The 27,976-nt window shown below is 42.5% G+C and overlaps 1 protein-coding gene across 1 annotated transcript in view; it reads right to left on the minus strand.

The window, feature by feature from the left end:
- KCTD1 (potassium channel tetramerization domain containing 1) overlaps nt 1-15,110 on the minus strand; it is a 182,081-nt gene extending 166,971 nt beyond the window's left edge. The window contains exon 1 of the mRNA XM_060028828.1: nt 14,904-15,110. Within this exon, the coding sequence (XP_059884811.1) occupies nt 14,904-14,912 (9 nt within the window). The 5' untranslated portion in view covers nt 14,913-15,110. The remainder of the gene's footprint in view (nt 1-14,903) is intronic.
- Nucleotides 15,111-27,976: the final 12,866 nt, after the last annotated feature.

Consider the following 27,976-nt stretch of genomic DNA (forward strand, 5'->3'; position numbering starts at 1 on the left):
TGTCGTGCTGTGCCTCTGCGTCTCTAAGGCCTATTTACACTGTCACCTCCTCCAGCAAGCCTTCCCAGCTGGCTCCCCTGAGCCTCCAGCTCTCTGTTCACATGCTCCCCCTACAAGCGCACCCCCCATCATAGATCTTGTTTCCCCCAAGATTCCAAGCATCTGGGGCCAAGGCTCTGCCTTCCCTGGAGCCCCACAGTGCCTGACAACGAGGCGCTGATTAGTTAGATGTTCGTAACCCACAGCAGAGAGAATATTATTTTAATTGTATAGCTTGGAGTTTTGAAAATACACTTTCTCTGCACCAGAAGCTCCTTTGCCCTTTTCAGCTCAGTCCCAACTCCGTGGATTCTTCCCACGGCAGATTCTTCCCTGTTGGCTTGGCATTTTGCTACTTGAAGGCTCAGAGGCAGCCCGGGAGCTGAGACAACTTCTGTTCACTTTCCTTTTCCCACTTCCCCGCTGCTGTGTGTCACAGTCGCACCTCGATCTTCCTCACTCCCAATTTATGTCATCCCCTCATCCTAGAACCTACGGTGCCTTCCTTCCCATGTGCCATGTTTGCCTAACCATTGGACTCTTTGTAACCAAGTAACTCTGATGAGGTTAAGAAGGGACTAGTCTGCTCTATGCCCCTTCTTTTGGCACAGAACTCAGCCATATTTCACCAGCCCTCTAGGCAACTATAATGGGTGGCAGGCAACAGATCTCCACCGAGAGCTTCACAACTTCATCTTGAGTTCCTTCAAGACTCATAGGTTCCGTGTAAAGCCAGAGAGGATCCTCACTCATATGGTGTATATATGTGTCTATAGGTGTGCGTGTGTGTGTGATGAGCCACAGAGATACTTAGGATGACGATGGTGTTGATAGTAATAACTACCATTTTCTGAGCACTTACCACATGCCAGGCATTATGCAAAGTGCTTTACAGACATTGTTTCACTTAATCCCCCCTTCCCTGACTGCTGCTCTTCCACGCCCTGTGGAATCTTGGGGTTACTCTTAAATCACTGCAATGTTAGATACGAATTTTTGGCTTTCCCTTTGCGGATGTGATGGGAGTAGACCCAGGAACTTTCCATGAGCAGCACGGAGGCTTTGGAGGAAATCCATGGCAGCAGTGAAGTGAGATAACCTGATCCTGCCTCAGCTCTACCTCTTATCACCTTTCCCTCAGAGAGAGTGACTGGGGTCTGGAAGCCACAGGTCAACTTGAGGAAGTAATGACATTTGACTTTCCCCCAGAGATCCAGTGCCTGTGGGGCATGTGACTGTGACAATATTCCACTAAATAAGCAATATGTGATGGAATTCTAATTAAATTTAAAAGAGAAGACAGAGTTCAGGGAAAGTTTCCTTAAGAAGAAGAAACCACCTTCCCAGTCTTGACTTTTAAACTTCCAGTCCTACTTAGGGCTATTACCATTTCAGTTGGAAAGTGGCAGAAAACCAATAGTGTTCATGTAGAAAAATACAAAATCGAGCAATCACTACTCCCTATTTCCTTAAATTGTTTGCAAAAACATTCAGGTGAGGAAATAAGAAAAAAGGGAACTTCACTGAGAAATATGATTACGTCTGGGGGACAAGCAGAGATTAAGTCTGGTGTTTAAGGACAATTAAGTGGCATGAAGAACAGGAAGACTACAGACGTTCTGATCCCAAGAGACGTTAAAAATAAAGCCTTCTAGAACATCCTAGGCTTTGCAACACTGTTCCATTTTGAAAAGACACAGGAGCACGCACGAAAATAAAAGGTGATTTGAAAAGTACAACCTGCGAGGGAGGAGAGGCAGGAAGGAGGTGTGAGTAGCCAGATTGTGGTAGGTGGGGTGTGTGCAGAAGTGGCTGTGTGCTGGCGGCGAGGGGAGGCGAGGGAGGCAGAAGCATGAAGCAGGGAGTTTTCTGTTTCACGATGAAGGATGGCGCCTTAGTCAGCTCAGGCTGCTATAACAAAATACTATATAGACAGGGTAGCTTAAACAGCAGAAATTTATTTCGCACAGTTCCAGAGGCTGGAAGCCCAAGGTCAAGGTGCTGACTGATCTGGCTTCTGATAAGGGCTGTCCTCCTGGATAGTAGACAGCTCCCTTCTAGCTGTTGCTCACATGACTTCTTTGAGCTCCAGAGGAAAGAGCGAGCTCTCTGGTGTCTCTTCTTATAAGGGAACTAATCTTATCAGATCAGGACCTACCTTCCGACTTCCTTTACCCTTAATTACTTCCATAATGGCCCAACCTCCAAATACAGTCTCATTGGGAGTTAGGGTTTGAAACTGGGAATTTTGGGGGGACACAAACAGATGGATTGTTTAGTGGTTAAAAGCTAAGGGGAAGGGGCCAGTGGAGAGAGGAAGAATCAGACACTGAGGAAGGGACAGTGGGAATGGAAGAGATGCCTCAGAGAGCCACGGATGGGAGTTTTGGCGTCAGGGAGTGGATGACTTCTCAGTAAATCATAAGGCCAGTTTTCCTGATAAGCGGGGATGGGTTTGTAATTTAAGAAGAGTAAAAAGACCCAGAAGAGCCTCCATGGGGCAATGAGATAAGACTTCCCTGGTGGCGCAGTGGTTAAGGATCCGCCTGCCAATGCAGGGGACATGGGTTCGAGCCCTGGTCCGGGAAGATCCCACTTGCCACAGAGCAACTAAGCCCGTGCGTCACAACTACTGAGCCTGCGTGCGTAGAGCCCGTGCTCCACGACAAGAGAAGCCACTGCAATGAGAAGCCCACGCACCACAACGAAGAGGAGCCCCCGCTCGCCGCAGCTAGAGAAAGCCCGCGTGCAGCAACGAAGACCTAATGCAGCCAAAAATAATAAATTAAAAAAAAAAAAAAAGTGGACTGGGGACTGCCATGCACTATCAAAGGGCCAGCCACACTGAGATAACACGATTGCTCCAGTGTCACCTCTTGATGGAAGTCTCGCTTGACCACCCTGTTTTAATTTTCTGCATAGCACTTAATCGTATCTGGTTCAGTTCTTACTCACCCTCGATAGGTGTACACTCCATGAGACCTCAGACTTTTCAGCCTTGCTTGTGGCTGTATTTCCAAAACTTAGGGTAGTGCCTGGCCCAGTAAAACCCAAAGAAGCCTCGGCTGGCTGAATGATTGTGTAATGGCGCCAATGAGAAGAATTATTTGACATTCTACCAGTGTCACCTGGGCTCCCAGGGTCCAAAGTGTGGCAAAAGAAAGGTTTCCCAGGACTGAGTGTTGGCAAGGTGGAGATGACAGAGAGGGCAAGACAAGGGAGAAAGTAAGGGTGCCAGTGAGCCTGGGCTGGATAAGGAGGGAGAGATGACGAGGAAGACAGGGAAGATCAGAGAGGTGGGAAAAGAGGAAGTGGGGGAGCGTCCAAAGCAGGTTGAGTGGGCGTCAGTAGGAGGATGAGATACTCTGGTCAAAAGGAGAAAGCTGAGTGGGAGACTGCCGAGTTGGAGAGGGGCCGAGTGATGAAACTGTCCTAGCTGTGTCCGCGGCAGGTGGCTGCCAACAGGAAGTGGAAGGTGGGAGGTACTGAAGTGTAGCCATCGAGGCACCAGGGAGGCACCCCGTGCTGCAGGAACAGTCATTCTGAGCTGATGGGTACCAAGAGAAGGAAGTGCTCTATGGTCAAATAAGTTTAGAAAACACGAGTTAAAAACGGATTCACGTACTGCAAGACTTCTACAAATCTTTACAATACTTAAAAAGACTTCAAGAGAAGGGACGTTGTTTCCTAAATTTACGCGACTGATGAAGCCTTTTTATTTCCCTCCGGGAGTATCTCTAGGGTCGACTGTTTCCAAGAACAGAGATTCTCAAGCTGCGGTCCCTAGAACGGCAGCATCAGCGGCCTTTGGGAACCTGTTAGAAATGCAACTACACAGGCCTCACACCTGACCTGTCTAATCAGTAACTCAGGGTGGAGCCAGGAATCTGTGTTTTAACAAGTTCTCCAGGCGCTTCTGCTGCGAACTGAAGTCCAGAACCACTGAGCTAGAAAATACTTTGGAAAAGACTGATTCATGTTCATAATTGGGAAAGACTACTCATTAAGGGTTGCATTCGGTCACCACATCAATGCTGAAATAATATAGCAAGACGGCAGAAGTTGAAATGGAGAAGAAAATGTGCACGTGAAGACTGCAAAATTTAATCCTAGCCTAGTTACAAGTCACATCAAAATATTAATAAAAATGACTCTGGATCACCGACTCCTTTGGATTATTCTTTCTGTTATGTCTCTCCGTTAGCAGGAATCAAGAGCTGACTCCTCACCAACATACTTTGTCAAGTTGTGTGAGGGAGCGGGAAAGAAAGAGAAACGAATTTGAAATTTATTTCCTTGTTTTTCCCCCTTCTCCATCCTTTGACAGGGGTACCAAAAAGTAATTACGAGGCCGAAAGGCAGACAGCAATGAAAAAGGAGAAGAGAAGATACATCATATGGAAACTGGGTCATCAGCTATTGAATCACCCCAAAACTGAGCCTAAGTATCTGTGTTATATGTGTGGCTATATAAACTCATATTTAAAACTGATTTTAAAAGCAATTGTTTGCAAAGAGCTTTAGAAATAGATCAGCTCAGAAGCACTTTGTGCACTTCCATAATAAATGGTTATTGCGTTAACGTAGAAATTTATCAAAAGGTGTAATTTTCAAGTGATAAAATGTGTATCTGTCGTACTCCTTAGCAGAATAATTTGGAAACAGGTTTACCATACACTTAAAGTTTGCAGAAGGGCTGTCAAAAATAACTCGGATATATGAATGCTTCAACTGTACAATGAAAAAACAAACTATGACTATAAAAGGATTTGGGTGCATCTTTTCAAAAGAAAAATTTGAATCTAAGTCTAAATCTAAAAATGCATTTGACTCAATTTTCTTTAAGAGAGAAAAAGAAACAAAGAAGACCCCTTGAACAATTATGCAGAGCCGAATGACTGAGATTTTGAGAGCTTTAGCTAGAAATATTCTTAGTTTCTAATGCATTTAGACATAAAGACAAATCAGAAATGAAAGAATAACATTATGCAAAGATCTGCATGAGCACAAAGGCTTATTTGGAAGAAAAAATGTGATAAGAAATGTCCCTGATTTCTTAAGGTGGAAGTTTGTAGAACTTCTATCCTATCTTTCACTTACTCAGCCCTGGCTCAGTGCCCAGCAATATACATGACTGGTGGGGTCCCCGTGACACCACTGATCGTGAACTCTGTGGCTGTTTCTACAAATGATCACCACTGGAGTGGTGATCCTGCAGTTCTTATATAGCTAGTTTGACTTTTGCAACCTTAGAATGGTCCACTTCTCAGATATTTTGGATTTTTGAAACACAGTACTGTCAGCCACTGAGGAAGCCTTCATTCTAAAAACTTGGCCCTCATTCTAAAGGAGCTGTCTGTTCTCCCAAACTTCATTTGAGCATCTTACAGAAAGTAGAGTCCAAAGTCACTATATTCTGGTTTCTAAAACCTCTCTTCCGTCCCAGACTTGGAATGGCGTTTCTGATCAGGGAGAAGCTGGGTGAGTTCATGTTGCAGGTGAATTTCTTTCACCATTGTGAGTTCCTGGAACTCACAGGCAAATGAACTGTGCTAAGAGCTGGCCCTCATGTATGAGAGGAAGGCGATGGCCATTTAGCAAAGCACCTGGATCTTCCTACCTCATAAAATAATGAGCCATGACTCTCAGCAGAGGAAAGCAGTGCTAAACAGGAGTGGGACCAACCCCAATCTTTGCTGGCCACTCACCATTTCTGAAAAGGATTCCGAGGCTATAAATACCTAAGGGCCCTGATGGAAAATTTAAAGGAGAAGACATTTAACATTTTTCCACGTGCCTTATCATATACAGTTGGAACGTAGCCCCATACACTTTCATTGTTAATTTCTCTTATCTCTGAATCACTGTGACAGTTACAGTGGGACTCACCACTTAGTGCTTTAACATATTACAGTCTCACCATTAATTTGTTTTCCTGTGTTTCTTACAGAGTGGGGCACTTTTTTTCTTCATTTGACAAGGTGGGGCAAGTAATAGAGTGGCATCCACCTTCTAGGGCGGCTGAGAGGCATCAACATACGTGAAGTTCCTAGCACAGGGGAAGCACTTAATAATTATTGGCTATTGGTAACAATCATTATTGACAAGAGACAGTAATGCCTGGGAGCTAAGAGCAGACTCTGAAGCCTGAGTGCATCCTTCAAATGCTAGTTCTCCCACTCACCAGTATGTGACCTTGGGCAAGATACTTAAACTCTCCCTGCCTTGATTTCCTCATTTCAAAAACAGGGATACCAAGAATACTGCCCTCTAGAATGATGGAGGAGGATTCGATGAGATACTACATTGTAAAGTCCTTGGAATAACGGATGAGGATTCGATGAGATACTACATTGTAAAGTCCTTGGAAAACAGCCTGGCACGTAGAAGCGTTGTACTGGTGTTACATATGTAATTCTCACAACAACCCTCTGAGGTGGTTGTCGGTATCCTTATTTGTACAGATAATAAAGCCACGGTTTAGGGTCACACAGCTAACGGTGAGTCCACAGTTCTAAGCGACTCAAAAACCAAAGCTCATTTCACTACCGTACCTAGAGGATTACACGTGGGTCTTCAGTTGCACATAACACTTCCATTCCTTCTACTGATTTGCTTTAAGCAAACAAAACAGACTCTGTACCTATCTGTGGGAGTGAGTGGATTCTAACAGACCCCGGTACCTGCTTTCTCACAGCACAGGGGGAAATGGGTAACTCCGAGGTGCAGATTCTTCCAGCTGCCCAGTTATTCCTGCGGAGGAGCCGAGGGAGGTTTTTAAAGTTGTCTCAGACTTCCTTTTGCACTGAAGGTGGGGCAATAGCGAGAAGCTAAGAGAAAGACCAGAGGCTATTCCGAGAACTGGCTTGTGAATGTGTGGCGCTGCCATCTGCTGGATGGAATGGGTATCACACCAGTTCCGATGTTTTCCTTTCTGCGTAATAAACAGATTCCCTGATTCCCATTGTGGGTTCAGAACTTAGTGGTTTCATCATTTCATAGCATCAGTTCTAGATGTCTGCATATTTTAGAAAGCTCATGACAACTGCGCATAGAAGGACCTTCATGTGAGTCATCAGAAGGTAAACCGACGACATCTTTGAAGCAATGTCCTAGTTAGCATGAATACTTCTCCGGATCAGATCTGGTCTGCTCCCAAAGGGTTGACCTAATTGGTTAGGAAAAGCCCATAACTCTTCAGCAAGGGCATCTGGCAGAACCTGGACCCTCCTGTCAAAGGCAAAAAGTACGTACAGGGAAGTGAAATCACCAGCTGGTTTTATTCTTGCTTTCGCTGAAATTCTGTGTTCACGTTACCCAACAATTATTTATCAAGCACTTATCCTGTGTGCCAGGAACTGTGTCAGGAATTGAGGAAGCAAAGATGAATAAACATAGTTCCTGCTCTTAATAATATTATAGGAATATTTTCTGAGTGCTTATTATGTGCCAGGCATGTACTTCCCATAAAATCTAATTCAAACCTCAGAACAACCCTAGAATCTATTATTATCTCACAACTGTCTCATATTATTACCTCATTTATAGTGACTATTACTATCTCAATTACAGCTCAGAAAACTGAAGCTTAGAGAGATTTAATTAGTTTATTCAAGACAATAGAATTAGGAAGAGTTGGGAGTGGCATTTGAACACGGGGTAGTGGTAGTAGGTAGAAGAGAGAAGTGTCGATAACATGGACCAATGTAGCCTCCCGCCCCCCTCCACACAGTATGGATCTTCTGTTTCACACACGTTTTCTGTTCTATAAGCAGATTTCCAGCAAAGTGAAAGTGCTACAAAACTAACTGATGATAGGAGTAGATGCTTTGGGAAGATTTATCAGGAAGAATATCCCTTCCTCTAGCAAGCATTTGAAATCTATCTAGTTAACTTTCTTTTCAGTTCATACCTCTCCTTCTTAACAGCAGCATTGGTATAGCAAGACCTGCATCGTTGTCAGTTCTCATTGGACGAAAAACAAATCGGTATATTGGTCAGCATGACAGAGATGTGAGAGGGATGGATTTGCTCAGCACGAACTTGGGAGCAAGTCAGATGTCTGACAGCACCAACCTCAAACTGCTTTTTATTTTTTCTCACTCTTGGTGTTAGAGGGAGGGTGCTGGTGGGGAGATGACACCAGGGTGGGTGTCGGAGTGAGGGAGGGAAGAAGAGAGGAGAGGAGGAATAGCAGCTGGTGGCAGAGAAGAAAGCACCTGTGAAAGTGCTAAGATGCTATCTACTGGACAGAAGGAACCAGGAGTGTGGAGGACCAAAAAAGTGCCTAATGGCAGGTTACGGACTTATTGTCAGCCTGCTGGGCTACAATCCCTGCTCTATGCTACTAGCCTAGGCTTTGACCTCAGGCAGGTCATGTGATCTTTCGAATCCTCAGTTCTTTCACCTGTGAGATGGGGTTGCCGCACAGGGTTGTTTTGGGGGTTCGGTGAGGTAGTTCAGACTGGCCTCTGTTACTTGTAGCAAGGGGCCAGAATTTGGCGGGGGGGAGGGCCTTCAGAAAAACTGCACTTTAGGGTTGCTTGATGCTACTTATTTGCACATCAGTTTGCCATATGTACTCTTATTTTTCCTCTCAAAAATCCTATAAGGCAGGTTGCAGAGATATTAATCATTCCCATATATACAGAAGAAATAGATCCCCAGGTGACTTGGCTAAAGTGAAGATGTTTTTCCAACCAGAGCCTGCCCTCAGGGCCACCCATAGGAGAACCGCCAAGAAAAGTATCTTATGGAATTGCAATTGTATCTCAAACGCCAATACAGAGAGTGATATTCAAATTGTTTCCTGGAAACAACTAAAACCCAAATTTCTTGGAAATTTCCTAGAAGGAGTAGAACCAGAAAGGGGAAAAGCAATTATAAAGCATTCATGGAAGATTTTTTCCCCCAAAATCCTCTTTCTAATAAATTTTGATGTTGAAAGAAAACCTGAATGCCTCATTTTAGATTATTTTAAAATTAATCAGGGTTTCCCTGGTGGCGCAGTGGTTAAGAATCCGCCTGCCAATGCAGGGGACACGGGTTCGAGCCCCGGTCCAGGAAGATCCCACATACCGCAGAGCAGCTGGGCCTGTGCGCCACAACTGCTGAGCCTGTGCTCTAGAGCCCACGTGCCACAACTACTGAAGCCCACACCCCTAGAGCCCGTGCTCCCCCAAAAGAGAAGGCACTGCAATGAGAAGCCCATGCACTGCAACGAAGAGTAGCCTCCGCTTGCTGTAACTAGAGAAGACCCGTGTGCAGCAACAAAGACCCAACGCAGCCAAAAAAAAAAAAAAACAACCACAAATAAAATTAATCAATTATCCATCAACTAGTGCTCTTTTGGTGTTGAGTAATCACCAAAACACTATCTCTCTATTGTTATACATGTCTGTGAAGCCAGATGTGAGGGGAAAAGTTTTAGAAAAATAAGAACAAATGGAAAGAATGCACAAGATATTAGAAATACCAAAAACAATGTCCACTTAAGAAAAGTAAGAAAATGTTGCATTGAGACAAGATTAGCCAAGCATCAGTGCAAAAAGTTAGAGACATGGGAAGGACAAACATACTAAAATCGAACTAACTGGGAGAAAGCAGAGCTGAGTAGACTCAAGTCGGACCAAACAAACTTTACTGTGTTACGGTCCTTAAAAGTTTTTTTTTTCCAATGAGTGATTCAGAATAATTGTGCCAGTTATTTGTATGTAAATGGGCTTTTAGAAAGCATGACTGAGCAGTTCATTTTTATAGTCATTTAATTTATGTTTATAATATTTTTAAGCACAATTAATTTGCACTATAAGGCACAGACCTGATTTTTGTTTCAGAAGGTTAAACACTGGCCTATTCAAATGATGAATTCCAACTTAGCTGGAACTGGAGAAATGAAACTGCGGTGCAGTTCATAACTGAAAAGGCATCTTGGACAACAGGACAAGAGCAGGGAGATCAGTGCCTGACACACTAGGTGCCCCATACACGACTGGTGAACAAATTCCCATTGAATTCAGTTACACAGGATGTGAATGAGGCTTGCCATTACTCCTCATTCTGGCTACCAGAAATAAAGTGAAAAACACAACATCTATGCAGTCTGCAGAATCCCAGTGGCCATTCAGTTATTAACGTGTCAGAAACCTAGGTGTCCACTTGACATCTCTCTCTCTCTCTCCCCTTGTTTAGGCATCACCAATCCTTTACTACATTCTGTCAATTTCACTTTGTAAATAGATCTCCCATCCCTCTGTTTCCCCTGCCACTGCCCTAACCCCAGCTGTACGTTCTCTTGCCTGGACAACTGTAATAGCGTTCCAAGGGCTATACTTCATCCACCCTGGGCTCCTCTATTCACTGCCCACGATGACATCAGAATTATCCTTGCAAAACACAAGTCTGATTATGTTACTGTTGCCCTCCTGCCAATACTGGCCAAGCCCCTTCACTCTGCTCTTAGAGTTAAGACTAGAGGTCTCTCCCTGCAACCTGCGCTCTCATCACTTCCTCTTCCCTCTCTCAGCTCAAGCTAGTTAATCCTTGAGTTCCTCTCCCTTTGTCATGCCTCTCCCTGCTTGGCAAATGCCATTCCCTCTTCCCTCTGCCTGGAACTTACTTCCTGTTCTCTCTCTGCTTCTCCTGCCCTGCTTCTTCATCACTTACTTAGATCTCAGTCTGTAACACTTCCTTCAGAACCCTGACCCCAGTCTTGGCAATTCTGCCCCTCTTTGGTTAGTTTCTTTTCCTTCGAAGCACTATTCTCTGTCCGTTGTTCAACTGTTTGATTAACGTCTGTCTCTCTAGCTGAATCACAAATTCCAGGAGACTGGGGATTCTGCATACTTTTCCTCACCATCGTGTCTCTCTGGCATCTAGCACAGTGCCTTGCATACAGAAGGCACAAATAAATATTCGTTGAATGAATGAACTTGATGAATACCGGCTTGTTACTCTTAAAGGATAATCTCTCTGTTTCATTCTCTGCACGATTATCTCAAACAAGCATAACTGTGATTTACATCTAGTACGTTTTTATGAATGACAAACCAGAACACTATTACAGTGCCAAAGAAAACTGAATTGTTTCACACTTCTGCATTAATTTTTAAAAACGTTTCCTCACTTCTGCATGAGTTATTAAAATAAGCATACATGCTTGCATCTAAACATTTCATTTTTTCCCCCAAGATGGTTCATCCTAAAGATAAAGAAAATAAAAGCTTCACTTGCTTGGGAAATTATAAATTGCAGTCCCAAAGAAGGTTCAGAAATGCAGTTTAAGATCCAACTAAATAAAAGCCTTGGTGAGGGTAATTCCCTGGCGGTCCAGTGGTTAGGGCTCTGTGCGTTCATTGCCGAGGGCCAGGGTTCTATCCCTGGTTGGGGAACTAAGATCCCACAAGTCACATGGTGTGGCCAAAAAAAAAACGCAAAAAAAACCCCAAACAAACAAAACAATAAAAGCCTTGGTGAACTGATGGTTCACAAATAAACATCCTTTGAATGACTCAAAGCAATGTAAATGAAAATATCTTAGCAGAAAACAACACATTTCAGGATTAGAAAACAATCATTCTGATTTTAGAAATGTCAAGACAAAAAAGCATTTGTGCAAGCAACTTACTCCTAAACCTAGAGGTAAATGAAAGTTTAATTCTCAGAAAGTTCTCCAATATGATACATCTTTTGCTAATTACTTCTACATTTAAAACCAAATTGCTCTGGATAAATAATTGTATGCCAAAAGGTCCATAATGCTATTCAACAAATTGAATAATCTGTTTTCATCATCATGTAGTAGAAGTCTCATTACAGTAACTTTCCTAGTACTTAGGTGGTATAATCTGTACAATAATTACTGAATATTCTCCAAAATAAATACCTCACATCAGAGTAATGTAAATGGCCAGTAAATCACTATTACTTAAATAAGTCTGAACCAAGCTATCATTTCCCACCCTAGGATGCATGCCCTGGCAAAGAATTACGAACATGAATATCTTACAGCTAGAAGAGAGACCTCTAGTGTGTGTCAGAGAACTTTATATTGGGCTTCAGGCAAAATTAACACAGCAAAATCACTGCAGTCATTTTGAATACTGTGGTGGGAGATTTTTTGCCAACTATCATTCACACTCGATTCATTTCAAACTTCCTTCCCAGCAAATGTATGATATTTTTGCCTAATGAGTGATTTTTTTATAAACATAAACCAATGAAGTTTTCTCTGGGATGCAAAGTTTTAAAATTCAACGATCACCTTTGCAACCTAATTACTAAACACGAAACCTACTGTCATCAGAACAATTGCTAACAATTCTTTCCATTCAAGCAGCAGCAGGACTCCTGAGCCTAACTGTTGTAGTCAGTGTGCAGTCTTCTGAACACCAGCCCCTCATGGTACTCCAACTGCCACACAAACATAAACACAAGGAATAGATCGGCACATTGCCCATTATCCGGGAGACAAATGGATCCACCACCATTTCAAATTCACCAAGTAGATTAGGGATTAGTTTCCACAGATTCCCATATATGCAGGTAAATGCCTTGATGTAAAATCAGATTTAATGAATTATTCGATGGCATCAGCCTCAGCCTTTAAAACTCTTATTTTCTCCTTTTCCCCATCAAAAACGCATTTGAGATACACATAGAAAATGTTTCTCTAAAAAACACACATACACACAAAACAGGAGGTCTCTTAAGGAGTCTACTGCTGAGAAGGTAAAAGCATTTTGCTCATTTTTAATTTGCTAAACAATCCAAGCATGCTTGGACCCAGAGGGTATTCTCAAATAAACTTGTATCTCTAGCTGCCAGCTTAGTTGATTGAAAACAGAAGGCAAACGTTTCTTAAAGAATGAGTATGTTAAACTGTTACGTCTCTCCCAGTTCCACCACGGACACACACACACACACACACACACACACACACACACACACACACACGTGTCAAGGATTTGCTTGAAAGCAGTGCATTCTATGATCTTAGAGGTAATGCAGCGTTTGTACCAAATTACTTCTGCCCACTGCGGTGCACCTCTGAGCGAGGAAGCCAATGGCATAGGGATACTGGACAGTTCCTGCGTGCCTTTCTCCACGCACAAAGCCGACATCCAACTTTGCTCACTTAGTTGGCTCCCGCCCAGCCGGCCCCCGAAGCACAGTCACGGTGAAAACATTTTGATACCAGAAAATCATTTCCACGGAAGTGCAAGTGTTCGAAAGCACAAAGGCAGATACCATCGACCCGCGCTAGCTAGCAAGTTGCGGTACTCGGGACGGCGGCGCGGAGCACTCGTCCAGGTAAGGGATTCCTGCACCACGGCTCCCGTCTCCTCTTCCTGGATGTTTTGGGGGCTCGACCTCACTTTTCACGCAAATTCACCAGAACGCGCCCCCCACCCGGTTCACTTTCCAGGAGGCGCGGACTCTATTTTCCAGTTAAGTCCCTCTGGGGGGCGGGCGAGGAAGCACACTTCACAATTTCTGTAAAGAAGGGCGGCGGGGCGGGTGGGCTGGCGGGGGGTGGGTGGGGAAGAGGTCAGAAAGGAGCCAAACTGCATCCCTCCCGCCCACCTCCGTGCCCCAAGCGCCGGTTCAGACGGCGGAGAAGGGAGGCGGCCAGGAAACTCTGTCCCTTTAAGGGAACCTCGGCCGCCAGAAGGGGAGGGAAGGATGCGGGCTCCGGACTCTGCGCTGCAGGCACCGCGGAGCAGAGGCGAGCGCTGCAAAGCCACAGCCATTACCTGCAGCGCTCACATTCTTCCTCCACCCCGGCGCCCCCTCCCCGGTCCCCGCCTCCCAAGGAGAGTTCTAATCCGGAGCACGTGCCATGCCCTTTATCAGGGGAGGAGGTGGGGAGGAAGAGGAATGAGAGCTTTTTAAAAAATAAATGAAACGTTTGAACCCAAAGCGGGGGGGCTGGAAAAGGGAGGGGTGGTGGGAGGGGGCTTTAAAGGCACCCGGGTGGGCGGAGGCGGCGAATCCGGATCAGCCCGGCCGGAGACGGACGGCGGACTGCGCTGGGCACCCGGCGCGGCTCACAAAGGGGAGCGGCACGGTCCCGCCCGGGTACCCGGGGAAGAAAAAACCGCTCCGGGACCCAATCCACTCGGCAGCCACAATGGCGTCTTTCACGGGGTGTCCGGGGGCGCCGCCGAGGCTGATACGGGGAGGCGCCGGCGGTGCCCCCTGGCAGGAGCGGAGCCGCGGGCGCCGCCGCCCCCGCGTACCCCGAAGGGCCCAGCGCTCGGCTGGGGGCGCTGCGGCCGGCGGCGGCGGCGGGTGGGGGCCCGCGGCGCTCGGAGGCTCTCGGCGGGGCCGGTTTGCTGGAGCGGAGCTCGGCGCAGGGGAAGAAAGGGACGCGCGCGGTTCGGGCGAGGAGGGCGGGGGAGGGAGCGCGGGGGGTGGGGGGAGCGCGGCTGCAAAGCAGCCGCCGGGGAGGCTGGCGCGCGAGCGGCGGGCGGGCGGGCAGCACTGGCACAGGCTCCGAGAGCCGCGACCACTCCGCTCCGAGAGCCGGAACCGGGCCCCCAAATCCGGAAGCCCGGCTCTGGCGCGCGGGCCGCCGCGGCCCCGGTGGCCGCGCCGCTCCTGCCGCCTGCTCCGCGCCGCTCGCGCCCGCTCCCTCTCGGGGAGGAACACCGAGGAGCAGCGGGAGCAGCCCCGGAGGAGGCGGCTGCCGCTGCCCCGCCGCCGGTCCGAGCGGCTCCCGAGCCGCCGCGGCGGGCTGTGTGTGTGCGAGTGTGCCGCGCTCTCGCCCCATGCCTGGCACATGCGTAAAAGCGAGTTGCGCCCAAAGTCCCAGCCATACCCTCCTTAGCAAATAATAACAAACCCAAACCGTCAGATCTTACCTGAAACATTGAAGCACAAAGTCTCTCTCCAAGTCCCCTTTTCCTTTTCCTCTCCCCCCTTTTCCGATTTCTCTCCCAGCGATCTGCTCGGCTCGCCACACCAGAGAGAAATGCAATAGCTTGGCTAAGGTAGACAGAACAAAATACAGAGAAGAGTTGCTCCAGGGCTTTGAAACCCCTCAAGGCAAGGATCAGGATACAATTAGCTCATGTCTCTACCTCCAGTCTAAATCAATCTCCAAAATAAAACTTAAATCAAATTAACTGATCACAGGGCAGACAATTGATCTCCTTCAAAAATAAAGCTCTACATAGACGTATAGATAAATATACATACAGGAAATTTTTTTCCAGATTTTTTTTTTTTGGTGGAAAAACAGTCTTATTCCAGCCTCCAACTTCCTTTTTACCCTCCTCTTGCACAGAAAAGCTGATTTTAATCGTTGTGATTAGTTTTGATGTAACGTTTCCGCAGGCGATTTCTGCAAATGGATGGAGTGTTTCTTTGCCAAAAGAGGGAAAAGCAGCAGATGATGATAATTATAAGGATTGTTGGTTGTTTCTTTTTGTTTGTGTTTAGGGCTCTCTCTTCACTTTCTCAAGTTGACCTGACATTGCTGTTACACTAAGGTCGCGCAACTTGTTGATGAGGAACACCGCCCTTTCTGATCAAAGGATAGGTGATAATTTGGCAATAGAGCAGCACATTTTTGGTTCCTTTGGCGACATAACGTCCCAAATGACGTGGATAAAAATAAGCACATGCAGTCTGCTTTGCCCCAATCAAGTCTGAATCAGCGCCTGGGGGTGATACACAAACTCATTTCAAATGTTCAACCATGCAGAATTGCAAAAAGATTGAAGGAGTTACACTGCATTTTTTTAAATAGCAAAATTAAAAGAAAACAAAACCTACATTAGGTGTAGCCAAGGACCTTACATTTAGGTTTATTTGATCAACCTTGTAAACATACCTCCCCTGCTCCCTTGTCTTTGCTTCCTTCCACCTGGTATCTTTTATGGGGGGCGGGGTGTATAATTCCATTATTTGTTCAACAGAGCTAAAGAGACTCTAACATAAACACATTTCCCCAGATTGCTACCCTGGTTCTGACCTCCCCCACTCCCCATCACTTCTCCTTCCTCTCTGGCTCTTTGTTCAAAGAGATTGTGCCCGAGCCAGTCGTTATCTTAATTCTTTTTAGTTAGAGTGGGATATTTGGTTTTAACTCAAGGATCACCTCCCATTAGTGTTATATCCACGCAGGATACTTTTTGAAATGGTATTTTTTTTTGAGCACTTCACAGTTCATTAATTCAAAGACTTTGCTGACATTTCTTATGAAAAAGACCAGGCTGCAAGGCCAAGGATACTAAAAAAAGAAAGAAATGGAGGGGGGACCCTAAATAGAACTAGACATGTTCTGCACATACCTGCAATTGGCAGGATTTCACAGGAAGTATTTTTTAGCCATCATTTTACCTTGAAGGTAGTAACTCCTGAGATACCATCAGGAAAGGGAAGGGCCAAGCTTTTAAAAAATAGAGTTGATGAGATCAGTTCTATCATGACATGAGATTAATGTCATCAGGAGAATCAGGGATATTGGTAGACTGAAAAAAGAAAAAACATAACAAGTTCCCATGACATAGGAATCTGGTTTGAGAATATCAATACCCTATAAAAAGAAAAAAAGGGTGGCTTACAAAACAACCCAGAACAAAATTATGCTGTTCTTTGCACATTCTCTTTCAATCTCCCCATCTCCCCCTAACATACACACACACACACACACACACACACACACACACACACACAAAGTTAGATAAAGTCTCTGATCTGCAATAAAAATTTTTTAATGTCTACAAAACCCCAAATTCAATTGAGTAAAAACTTTGTTCTTGCCCCCAGATGGCTCTAAATGTTAATATAGGAGAACATGAGAAGAAAAGACTCCATGGAAGAAACATTCTCAATTCATTGATATGACTTAATGCATTAAAGGTGTAGCCTAGAGTGACTTTTAACCCAAGTCTGGAGAACTGTGTGTCATTATCCTGGAATGTGAGAGCTGGGAAGACCCTTTGTGGGAGGGCATGTGGTCCTTTGCATCATTTTACAGATGAGGAGAGGAAAGCAGCTTGCCCAAGGTCATAAGCCAGCCACTGACAGGGCCAAGACTAGGCCACAAGAGGCAGGACAAAAGAAAGGTGAATGGTTATCCCCCTCCCCCGACCACACTCACCTTGAGAAACCTTACAGCATTCCAAATTCTGCTGACATGGCTTAAGCCATATTTTCGGAATTCCCTTCCTGGAATTGTCCTAAAAGCCTATTAGCTTGTTCTTTTTAATATCTCTGATGTCAACAAATCTTTGCCCTTTGATGTTTAACTTTGGGAAACAATGCCTCTCCCCCCACCCCTGCCCAACCAAAAAAAAAAAAAATTAGTACCAGGTCTGGGGAATAATAAGTGAATGATGAAGACAGTTTATGCTCTTTAGAGTCAAAAAAGAAAATATGACTAAAAACAATGATGCCAGTTTTTTTTATTAGCACTTGAATGGATTAAAGACGATTCTCAAAACGTTTTAAGCAGTAGAATTCCTGGGGCTGTTTTCCAGGATAGCTACTTGGAAAGGAATAATATTTATTTGAGCAAATTGAGGTCTGAAATGCTCATTTTTAAGATGTTTTCTTACTTCAGCATGACATCACTCACCAAAAGATGCACTTTTTGGGCATCAGGTCAGTGACATTTTAAAGTGATCCAACCTATTCAGCTGATCCCTGAATTTGTGGTAATCCAGTGGCAGATAGCCTGCAGAGGAAGGTCTTATTGTATTGTGGTGAGGGCCTTCATGTTCTTGTATTTTGAGGGAGACTCGAAGTTGAGACTATACGGATTCAGAGTGAAAAGTTATTTTGTCCTGTGCAATATAAACAGATGAACGAATGTCACAACCTTGAAATCAAAGATGATGAGAATTTATTTTAAATTTTAAAATAGATTTTTAATGAAATGGCACGTGAACAGCAGGGTCCATGTCTTGCCAAGTATAGGATCTGAACTTACTGATTTTATCTCAATCAATCCTGCAATCATAACATTACCCAAAGTACTTTTTATCTAATTAATAAAACATGTGCAAGTGAACTTCTGCATTCTGTGATTTCTACAGTGTGGTTTTTTTTGTTTGTTTGTTTTGGGTTTTTTTGCCAGTCATTAAGAAACTGGGAAAAAGAGTATATTAAAAATCCTTCCAACCTTCTTTTTCAATAAATAGTTGAAGCCAGACCAGCAGCCTAAAAACCATCAGCCATATGAAAGACAGTGGCAATGAAATTGTCAGCAAGGAAACAATCAAAAAGAAAACACAGGCCTCTGTTTCCGTCTTCCGGGGTCTCACTCTCAGAATGAGTTCCACCAGTTTTTAAAGGCATAAAACAACGATAGGATAGTTTGAATTGGAACCAGGAGCTTGGTAGAAAAAAGTTTAGCACTAGGACCTCTGGGGAAGAGAAAACGAGATGTTCTGTAAGGGGAGCGACGGCCTCTTCTAGTATTAACGTGGGGACAGCTCGTTTGGTCGCCTCGTGTTCACCAAACCCTCATATCGCAAGTTTGCACAGAAATCATGGCTTTGTCCAGGGGTAACCCTGCGGGACAGTCTTGGTGGCCGTTTGGCAAGATGTGGACATTAGTTGCTGAGATGAAATGTGAAATTGAAGAGCCCTCCACTGAAGCAGCCGAACACCCAGATCAAAGTTAAAAATTCCATTGCACTTTCCATTAGGAAGAAGAAAGGAGCCTCAGCGCTTGGGTTCAGCCTGGACAGGCATGGATATCACCGCACTTTTCTCCCTTTATGTCACTAAACGATGATATTTCCATCATTGCTCCAGAGGGATCCACCTATAACTACAACGACAGGCCCTTTAACACAGGAAGCAAATTATGTTCTTTTATTTTATCTTTGAGTCAGTTTTTTGGAGGAAATCACCTGTTTTTTATCAGCCAACCTGAAACTCCCCATAACACTGTGGAATGCACACATTTTCCTGGAGTTGAATAGAAGCATTAACAAGCTCAAACAGAATGGGTTTGTGATTCCTGGAGGTTTGGCTCCAACCACCACCTGTTTATAATTAGCCTCTGGAAACAGATTAGCTTTCTGTATCACTGTCCACATTAAGAGTCTGTATATCTCAGTTTCCGAAAAGATAGATCTTCTCACAATGGCGGATCTGCTGACGGGTATCAATTTCATCTCACCCATGATTCCGAATAGAAACAGATAACAAATCGTGGTACTGAGGCCCTTAAATCAGTTTGGTCTTTTACCAAAATTCACTGGTTAGAATCTCACATTCTGAAGCAACGCAGAGGTGAATGCAAAAATAAAACTTAAGCGTCATGGAATACCCTGACCGCCACTTCGTCTTATTTGATAGAAAAATACATTCGTTGGCAAGGAAGCCGATGTGTAAAGAAGAGAGTTGGGAAGCACCTGTATTCATCACTGACCTTCAAAATTCTTTGCTGGACAGTCACATTGTATATTTCAAATAAAATAATTGCAAGTAGGTGCTATGATTCAGAGTTACAGTCGTAGCTCTGCAACTTTCAGTGTGACCTGATCCTTTGTTTCTGTAGGCATAAAATAGGAAAGAACGTGCCCCACTTGAAGCCTTATTTTGAGGTTAAATGGGATAGTGGAAAGTATTTAGAATTGTGCCTAGCGTGAGTTCTCAGTAAATGATAGCAATTATGACCCTTGTGATTTATAGAAGTTGTTGAATAAATAACATACTCCATAGCAAAGTATTACTGTTTAAGTTAGTAGCACAGAAGGATATTTTCACAATGGGAAACACCTAATTTATTGAAATTGTTGTGGCTGATCTTTCCTAAAGATTAATAAATTTCATTTTATTATTTCATCTAGAACCCACACAAGCACCTCACTTTTTCGTGTAAAATAATGGAGGAAATGAGATTTTCTCCAAGGGAAATTAGCTAGGAAAGATCCTATGTCAATGGTGCTGCTCACGAGGGAAGACTCTTTTCGTTCCTTTGAGGATCCTTGATTTTGACAAGACTGTCTCATGCATAGACAACAGTTAATTAAGCATTTTGTATAATTGCTTGTATAGGAAAAGGGACTCAGCTAGAATTCTGCCATGAAGCTCTTTCTTCATAATTATTTGCTTCTTGCCTTTCAGGAATTACAGAATCAGTACAAGCAAGTGCTTTATAAACAAAATTAAAAAAAAAAAGTACAGTTTGGAAAATCAGAAGAGGTGAACTTCAGGGCTGATTCACATCTTTAAGAAATGGTCCAATCAGTCAATCTCATCGTATTACCCAATTTTCTACATTCTCCAGTTTATGTATATTCTTCTTTCCCAAGCTGTAGACCATATCATTTTCAGACTGTTCCATAGTCCATCCATTTTAAAGCTATGCAATGGTTCTTTTAAGGAAACATTTTTAAGAAGGTAAACATTTCATTAGATATTTTGTTCCATGTCATATTTCTGCGCCTCATAGTAAACTAGCTGGAATTGAAATTTTCCTCTATTTGCAGTGTGGTACATCTCATGCACAGCCCATCCCATACAGAACCACTTAGCTTTGCTTCACTGTTCTTCTGTCTGAACCAAGACTGTTCATGAGAAACCCCGTAATACAACTGAGGCCCCTCGGGGGCACCGTATACATTTATGTAAAGTTATCTTTTTGTGCATCCTCTGGGTGTCAGAACATCTCAACTTTGCTAACCATAAAAATTCTGCCTTAAGCACATTACTAACTTTAAAACTCTAATGATATGGATGTCGTATTTCAATTTTTAAGAAACCTTTCCCTGCTCCGCCCCTGAAAATGACCCTATAAAACTTATCCAGTGGAATCATCCTATGATTAAAAACAACATTTATTTAAAAGAAAAAGAATCGTGAATATGCTTTAGTTGAAAACAAGCAAACCCAAGAACAACAACAAAAAGTATCTGGTCAAAAAATAGTATCAAAAAGTATCTGGTCAAAAGATAATAATTAAACAAGAAGCAAACATGACTCTTCAAGATGTGGTAAGAGCCACTATAAATAAATTGCTGCGGGAAGCAAGAATTTGTGTACTTTCTTTAAAGTTATCAAAAGAGAAAGCAGTTTCTAGAGTCCTACTGAACATAAGCCTGATCCATTAAAGTGGGCACCGGGAGGTGGGGAGCAAAGCCACAGGACTATTCAACATGGGGGTTTAAATGATTTCAACATTATTCTTAATAATAACATTAATGATAGTAGTGATAAGAAGCAATTATGAATGATGGGAGGGAACTTCAATTGTGTAAAGACCATCTGGCTACGAGAGACATGAAATTCTAAAATCCTCAATCTGTCCCTCTAAGGTTGCTCTGTAGATAATGGATATCTTAATTTTTTAAAAAGGAAAAAAAAAAACCAACCCGTATCCATTGTGCCAAATGTACAGCAGCTCCTGCTGAGAAAACAAAGCCTGCGTGTCTCTTTTTTTCCCCCAATTGTTGCCCCTAACAGAACAAAGGCTCTGTGAAAGGGCTTAGAAGATAATGATAGTAACTCATCAGTCTTTTCTGTTATTTTCTTGTTTCTGAAGATTTTTGATCAGTAAAGCATTCTGATCATCTTGTAACTCCTCATTTCCCAAAGTCTTGGGGGGCGGGCAAGAATTTCCCAGGTGTTCCTCCTACAGTAAAAATCCTACTGAGAGAAATTTTGGGGGTGGAGTGGGAGGGGCAAAATCTTTGGTCTGCAACAAATACCTGATTTAAAACTTATCTTTATGTGGGAATGAGAAATAATGAGAAAGAAGAGGCATCTAACTCAGAACCTGGAACATGGTCGGTATTAGTATATCTGTCATTTTCTTTTTATTTCTTACACCTAGGGTTTACTATTTTTAATTTTTTTGATGCTCTGTCATGTCAAAATACCATAGGGATGGATCAAAGGACAAATATTATCTGATTTCACTTACATGGGGTACCTAGAGTGGTTAAATCCATATAGACAGAAAGTAGATCAGTAGTTACTGGGAGCTGGTGAACAGGACGGAATGTGGCTATTGTTTAATGGGTACAGAGCTTCAGCCTGGGAACATGAAAAAGGTCCAGAGACGGACAGTGGTGAGAGCTACACAATATCATGAATGCACTTAATGCTACTGAACTGTATACTGAAAAATGATTAAAATGGTAACTTATCTATATTTACCACCACTACCTCAACAAAAAAGAAAAACTATACAAGTATCTCTTTACCAACTCAAGTGTGAGCTCAGACCACCTGACCATTCTGTACCCAGCTCAGCGAAAATGCCCACGTTCACTGAAGATTCCTCCACTGTGCTATGAAAACTTGGATATTCTGAGTCAGGTCAAATCCCTGGAAATTGCTGAATTTTCCCAGGTTTTTTTTTTCCCTTTGGTAAATCCTACTTAAAGAAATTTTTGGGGGAGGTGGGAAAGCCTCAATCTTTGGCCTGCAAGAAATACATAATTTAAAATTTATCTTTATGTAGTAAAGAGAAATATCAAAGAGAAAGCATCTGTGTCTGAATCCTTGGAATTATGTAGGCAAAACAGCCTGCTGTTTGACAGTATTTTAGATGTGCCCTATATGTTTGTCATTCTGTAGACATGGCCTTGTACCTTGCACCTTGAAAATGCAAAATCTAAAACAGTTTGCAGGTTAATGAAATAATTAAGTAAACGGAATCCTTTGCCTTGCATTATGGATGGAATGGAAGTTGAGGGAATCAGAACTGGATGCCTTGTTTTGTTTTTAGAATTCATGAAACTAAAAATCCGTGTCTTTATTTTTTAATTTCTCTTGGGGTTGGGTCAATCACATATGCCACAGCCTTAGTTTTCTTGCTTCTTTCCTTGTGGCCTCCGAAGATGCTTGGATCTGTCCATTCAGCTTAAACACCCACTTCCTTTAGCCTCGTAGTAATTTGTTATAGTTTTATTGGTGCCCTTCTATTTCCCAGAAATGAATTTTTTGTGTCTGGAAGCAATTGCAGAAGAAACCTTTAGATTTTAAAGAGTAAGAACACAGCCTTTTCCTGTTTTCTTCATTTCCTTCTTTATATAGCAGTGTCACTCATAAGTTTTTAAACTATTCAACCTAAAAACTTGTCTTCAATCTCCATCTTTTACTCTTTCCTGTGTTTTCTCTGGAAGGAATGTTGGTGCTGATGGGAGAGGGGCCCATCACAATCACATTTAGGGAAGTGCCTTTTCGAGACATTCGACTCTTCCTCCCAGAATTGTATCATGAGTCTCCCAGAAGCAAAAGGGAGAACCTTGAACAGAATAGAAGTTTCTTCCTCATGTTTGGGCCAGAAAGAATTAAGCCTTATGGAAGAGATGTAAGATAAAATTTTAAATTGATAATGAATAAATTAAGGGACAGACCCAACTCAAGCAGCCCACATCTCTGCAGGTTTATGGGAGCAGGATTGGGGTGGGGTGATGGAGCATGAATAAACCTACCTCTCAGATTTGAGTCTATATTTCAATCTACAATGAATCTAGCCTTAACTAACTCTGCCATTATTCCACCCTAAGCCTGTTGGTTTCCCTTTAAGACTTTCCTTTCTTTCTAACTTTCCTCATTCAGACTGAGTTATATTTGTACAATTAACCAAACACTGTCACCTCCATTATGTCCTTTGGCCCTCTCAACTGGGAGTGTTTGCCCAGTTGTACTGAAGATGAAGAAAGAGACAGTCATGTAGCAAGAGGAAGAGGCTTCTTCTGACTCCAAGACCAGTGCTCTCTCCACCAGATGAGAACTCGCATTTGTCTTACTCATAACCAGGCATTTTGCTCTCAATCTGGTCTATTCTGTACTCATCTCTGGTTTCTTAGACTCAAAACAGGCTCTTGTAGGAAATAAATATAAACTGAAATAGTGAATGAGCTTCTCAAATAATTCGTTCTATGCCACAATATTCAGCAAGTAAAACAAGAGAAAAAAGTCAACCCATTTCTTTATCCATAGGCTAAGCTCCTGGTTTGAATGATGAAACAGGAAAGTGACTTCTTCCTCCTCTCCCTCCTCCTTTCTCTGTCTCTTTTCTATGAAGACGTTGACTCTTGTACTTTCTCTGCTGTCATCCCCCTTGTAAGGTCTCCTGAGATTCTGTGATGATCTCTCTATGGACAGAGGCTGCTTCCTGGGAGGAATTTACCTGTTCTGATACATTGGTGGGCTGGTAGTCAAATATTTTGCAAATATTTTCTCTCATTCTGAGGATTTTCTTTTCGTCTTGTTTATGGTTTTCTTTGCTGTGCAAAAGCTTTTAAGTTTCATTAGGTCCCATTTCTTTATTTTTGTTTTTATTTCCATTTCTCTAGGAGGTGTGTCAAAAAGGATCTTGCTGTGATTTATGTCATAGAGTGTTCTACCTCTTTTTTCCTCTAAGAGTTTTACAGTGTCTAGCCTTACATTTAGGTCATTAATCCATTCTGAGTTTATTTTTGTGTATGGTGTTAGGACGTGTTCTAATTTCATTCTTTTACATGTAGCTGTCCAGTTTCCCCAGCACCACTTATTGAACAGACTGTCTTTTCTCCACTGTATATTCTTGCCTCCTTTATCAAAGATAAGGTGACCATATGTGCGTGGGTTTATCTCTGGGCTTTCTATCTTGTTCCGTTGATCTATATCTCTGTTTTTGTGACAGTACCATGCTGTCTTGATTACTGTAGCTTTGTAGTATAGTCTGAAGTCAGGGAGCCTAATTCCTCCAGTTCCATTTTTCTTTCTCAAGATTGCTTTGGCTATTCAGGGTCTTTTGTGTTTCCAAACAAATTGTGAAATTTTTTGCTCTAGTTCTGTGAAAAATGCCACTGGTAGTTTGATAGAGATTGCATTGAATCTGTAGATTGCTTTGGGTAGTAGAGTCATTTTCACAATATTGATTCTTCCAATCCAAGAACATGGTATATCTCTCCATCTGTTGGTATCACCTTTAATTTCTTTCATCAGTGTCTTATAGTTTTCTGCATACAGGTCTTTTGTCTCCTTAGGTAGGTTTATTCCTAGGTATTTTATTCTTTTTGTTGCAGTGGTAAATGGGAGTGTTTCCTTAATTTCTCTTTCAGATTTTGCATCATTAGTGTATAGGAATGCAAGAGATTTCTGTACGTTAATTTTGTATCCTGCTACTTTACTAAATTCATTGATTAGCTCTAGTAGTTTTCTGGTAGCATCTTTTGCATTCTCTATGTATAGTATCATGTCATCTGCAAACAGTGACAGTTTTACTTCTTCTTTTCCAATTTGGATTCCTTTTATTTCTTTTTCTTCTCTGATTGCTGTGGCTAAAACTTCCAAAACTACATTGAATAATAGTGGTGAGAATGGACAATCTTGTCTTCTTCCTGATCTTAGTGGAAATGGTTTCATTCTCATTTCATTGAGAATGATGTTTGCTGTGGGTTTGTCATATATGGGCTTTATTATGTTGAGGTAAGTTCCCTTTATGCCTACTTTCTGGAGAGTTTTTATCATAAATGGGTGTTGAATTTTGTCAAAAGCTTTTTCTGCATCTATTGAGATGACCATATGGTTTTTATCCTTCAATTTGTTAATATGATGTATCACATTGATTGATTTGCGTATATTGCAGAATCCTTGCATTCCTGGGATAAACCCCATTTGATCATGGTGTATGATCCTTTTAATGTGCTGCTGGATTCTGTTTGCTAGTATTTTGTTGAGGATTTTTGCGTCTGTATTCATCAGTGATATTGACCTGTAGTTTTCTTTTTTTGTAACATCTTTGTCTGGTTTTGTTATCAGTGTGATGGTGGCCTTGTAGAATGAGTTTGGGAGTGTTCCTCCGTCTGCTATATTTTGGAAGAGTTTGAGAAGGATAGGTGTTAGCTCTTCTCTAAATGTTTGATAGAATTGGCCTGTGAAGCCACCTGGTCCTGGGCTTTTGTTTGTTGGAAGCTTTTTAATCACAGTTTCAATTTCAGTACTTGTGATTTGTCTGTTTATATTTTCTATTTCTTCCTGGTTCAGTCTCAGAAGGTTGTATTTTTCTAAGAATTTGTCCATTTCTTCCAGGTTGTCCATTTCATTGGCATATAGTTGCTTGTAGTAACCTCTCATGATCCTTTGTATTTCTGCAGTGTCAGTTGTTACTTCTCCTTTTTCATTTCTAATTCTATTGATTTGAGTCTTCTCCCTTTTTTTCTTGATGAGTCTGGCTAATGGTTTATCAATTTTGTTTATCTTCTCAAAGAACCACCTTTTAGTTTTATTGATCTTTGATATTGTTTCCTTCGTCTCTTTTTCATTTATTTCTGATCTTATCTTTATTCCTTCTGTTAACTTTGGGTTTTGTTTTTTTTTCTTTCTCTAATTGCTTTAGGTGTAAGGTTAGGTTGTTTATTTGAGATGTTTCTTGTTTCTTGAGGTAGGATTTTATTTCTATAAACTTCCCTCTTAGAACTGCTTTTGCTGCATCCCATAGCTTTTGGGCCGTCATGTTGTCATTGTCATTTGTTTCTAGGTATTTTTTGATTTCCTCTTTGATTTCTTCAGTGATCTCTTGGTTATTTAGCAGCGTATTGTTTAGCCTCCATGTGTTTGTAATTTTTATAGTTTTTTTTCCTGTAACTGATATCTAGTCTCATAGTGTTGTGGTCGGAAAAGATACTTAATACGATTTCAATTTTCTTAAATTTACCAAGGCTTGATTTGTGACCCAAGATATGATCTATTCTGGAGAATGTTCCATGAGCACTTGAGAAGAAAGTGTATTCTGTTGTTTTTGGATGGAATGTCCTATAAATATCAATTAAGTCCATGTTGTTTAATGTGTCATTTAAAGCTTGTATTTCCTTATTTGTTTTCATTTTGGATGATCTGTCCATTGGTGAAAGTGGGGTGTTAAAGTCCCCTACTATGGTTGTGTTACTGTCGATTTCCCCATTTATGGCTGTTAGCATTTACCTTATGTATTGAGGTGCTCCTATGTTGGGTGCATAAATATATATATATTTTTTTGCGGTACACGGGCCTCTCACTGTTGTGGCCTCTCCCGTCGTGGAGCACAGGCTCCGGACGTGCAGGCTTAGTGGCCATGGCTCACGGGCCTAGCTGCTCCGTGGCATGTGGGATCTTCCCGGACCGGGGCATGAACCCGTGTCCCCTGCATCGGCAGGCAGACTCTCAACCACTGCGCCACCAGGGAAGCCCCCAGCTTTCTTTTGATTTCCACTTGCATGGAATATCTTTTTCCATCCCCTCACCTTCGGTCTGTATGTGTCCCTAGGTCTGAAGTGGGTCTCTTGTAGACAGCATATATATGGGTCTTGTCTTTGTTTCCATTCAGCCAGTCTATGTCTTTTGGTTGGAGCTTTTAATCCATTTACTTTTAAGGTAATTATTGATATTTATGTTTCTATTACCATTTTCTTAATTGTTATGGGTTTGTTTTTGTAGGTCTTTTCCTTCTCTTGTGTTTCCTGCCTAGAGAAGTTCCTTTAGCATTTGTTGTAAAGCTGGTTTGGTGGTGCTGAATTCTCTTAGCTCTTGCTTGTCTGTAAAGGTTTTAATTTCTCTGTTGAATCTGAATGAGATCCTTGCTGGGTAGAGTAATCTTGGTTGTAGGTTTTTCCCTTTTATCACTTTAAATATGTCCTGCCACTCCTTTCTGGCTTTCAGTGTTTCTGCTGAAAGATCAGCTCTTAACCTTTTGGGGATTCCCTTGAATTTTATTTGTTGCTTTTCCCTTTCTGCTTTTCATATATTTTTTGTTTTTAATTTTTGATCATTTGATTAATATGTGTCTTGGTGTAGTTCTCCTTGGATTTATCCTGTATGGGACTCTCTGCGCTTCCTGGACTTGATTGACTATTTCCTTTCGCATATTAGGGAAGTTTTAAACTATAATCTCTTCAAATATTTTCTCAGTCCCTTTCTTTTTCTCTTCTTCTTCTGGGACCCCTATAATTCAAATGTTGGTGCGTTTGACGTTGTCCCAGAGCTCTCTGAGAGTGTC

The sequence above is a fragment of the Delphinus delphis genome, chromosome 13 (assembly GCF_949987515.2).
Source record: "Delphinus delphis chromosome 13, mDelDel1.2, whole genome shotgun sequence".
Classification (NCBI taxonomy): domain Eukaryota; kingdom Metazoa; phylum Chordata; class Mammalia; order Artiodactyla; family Delphinidae; genus Delphinus; species Delphinus delphis.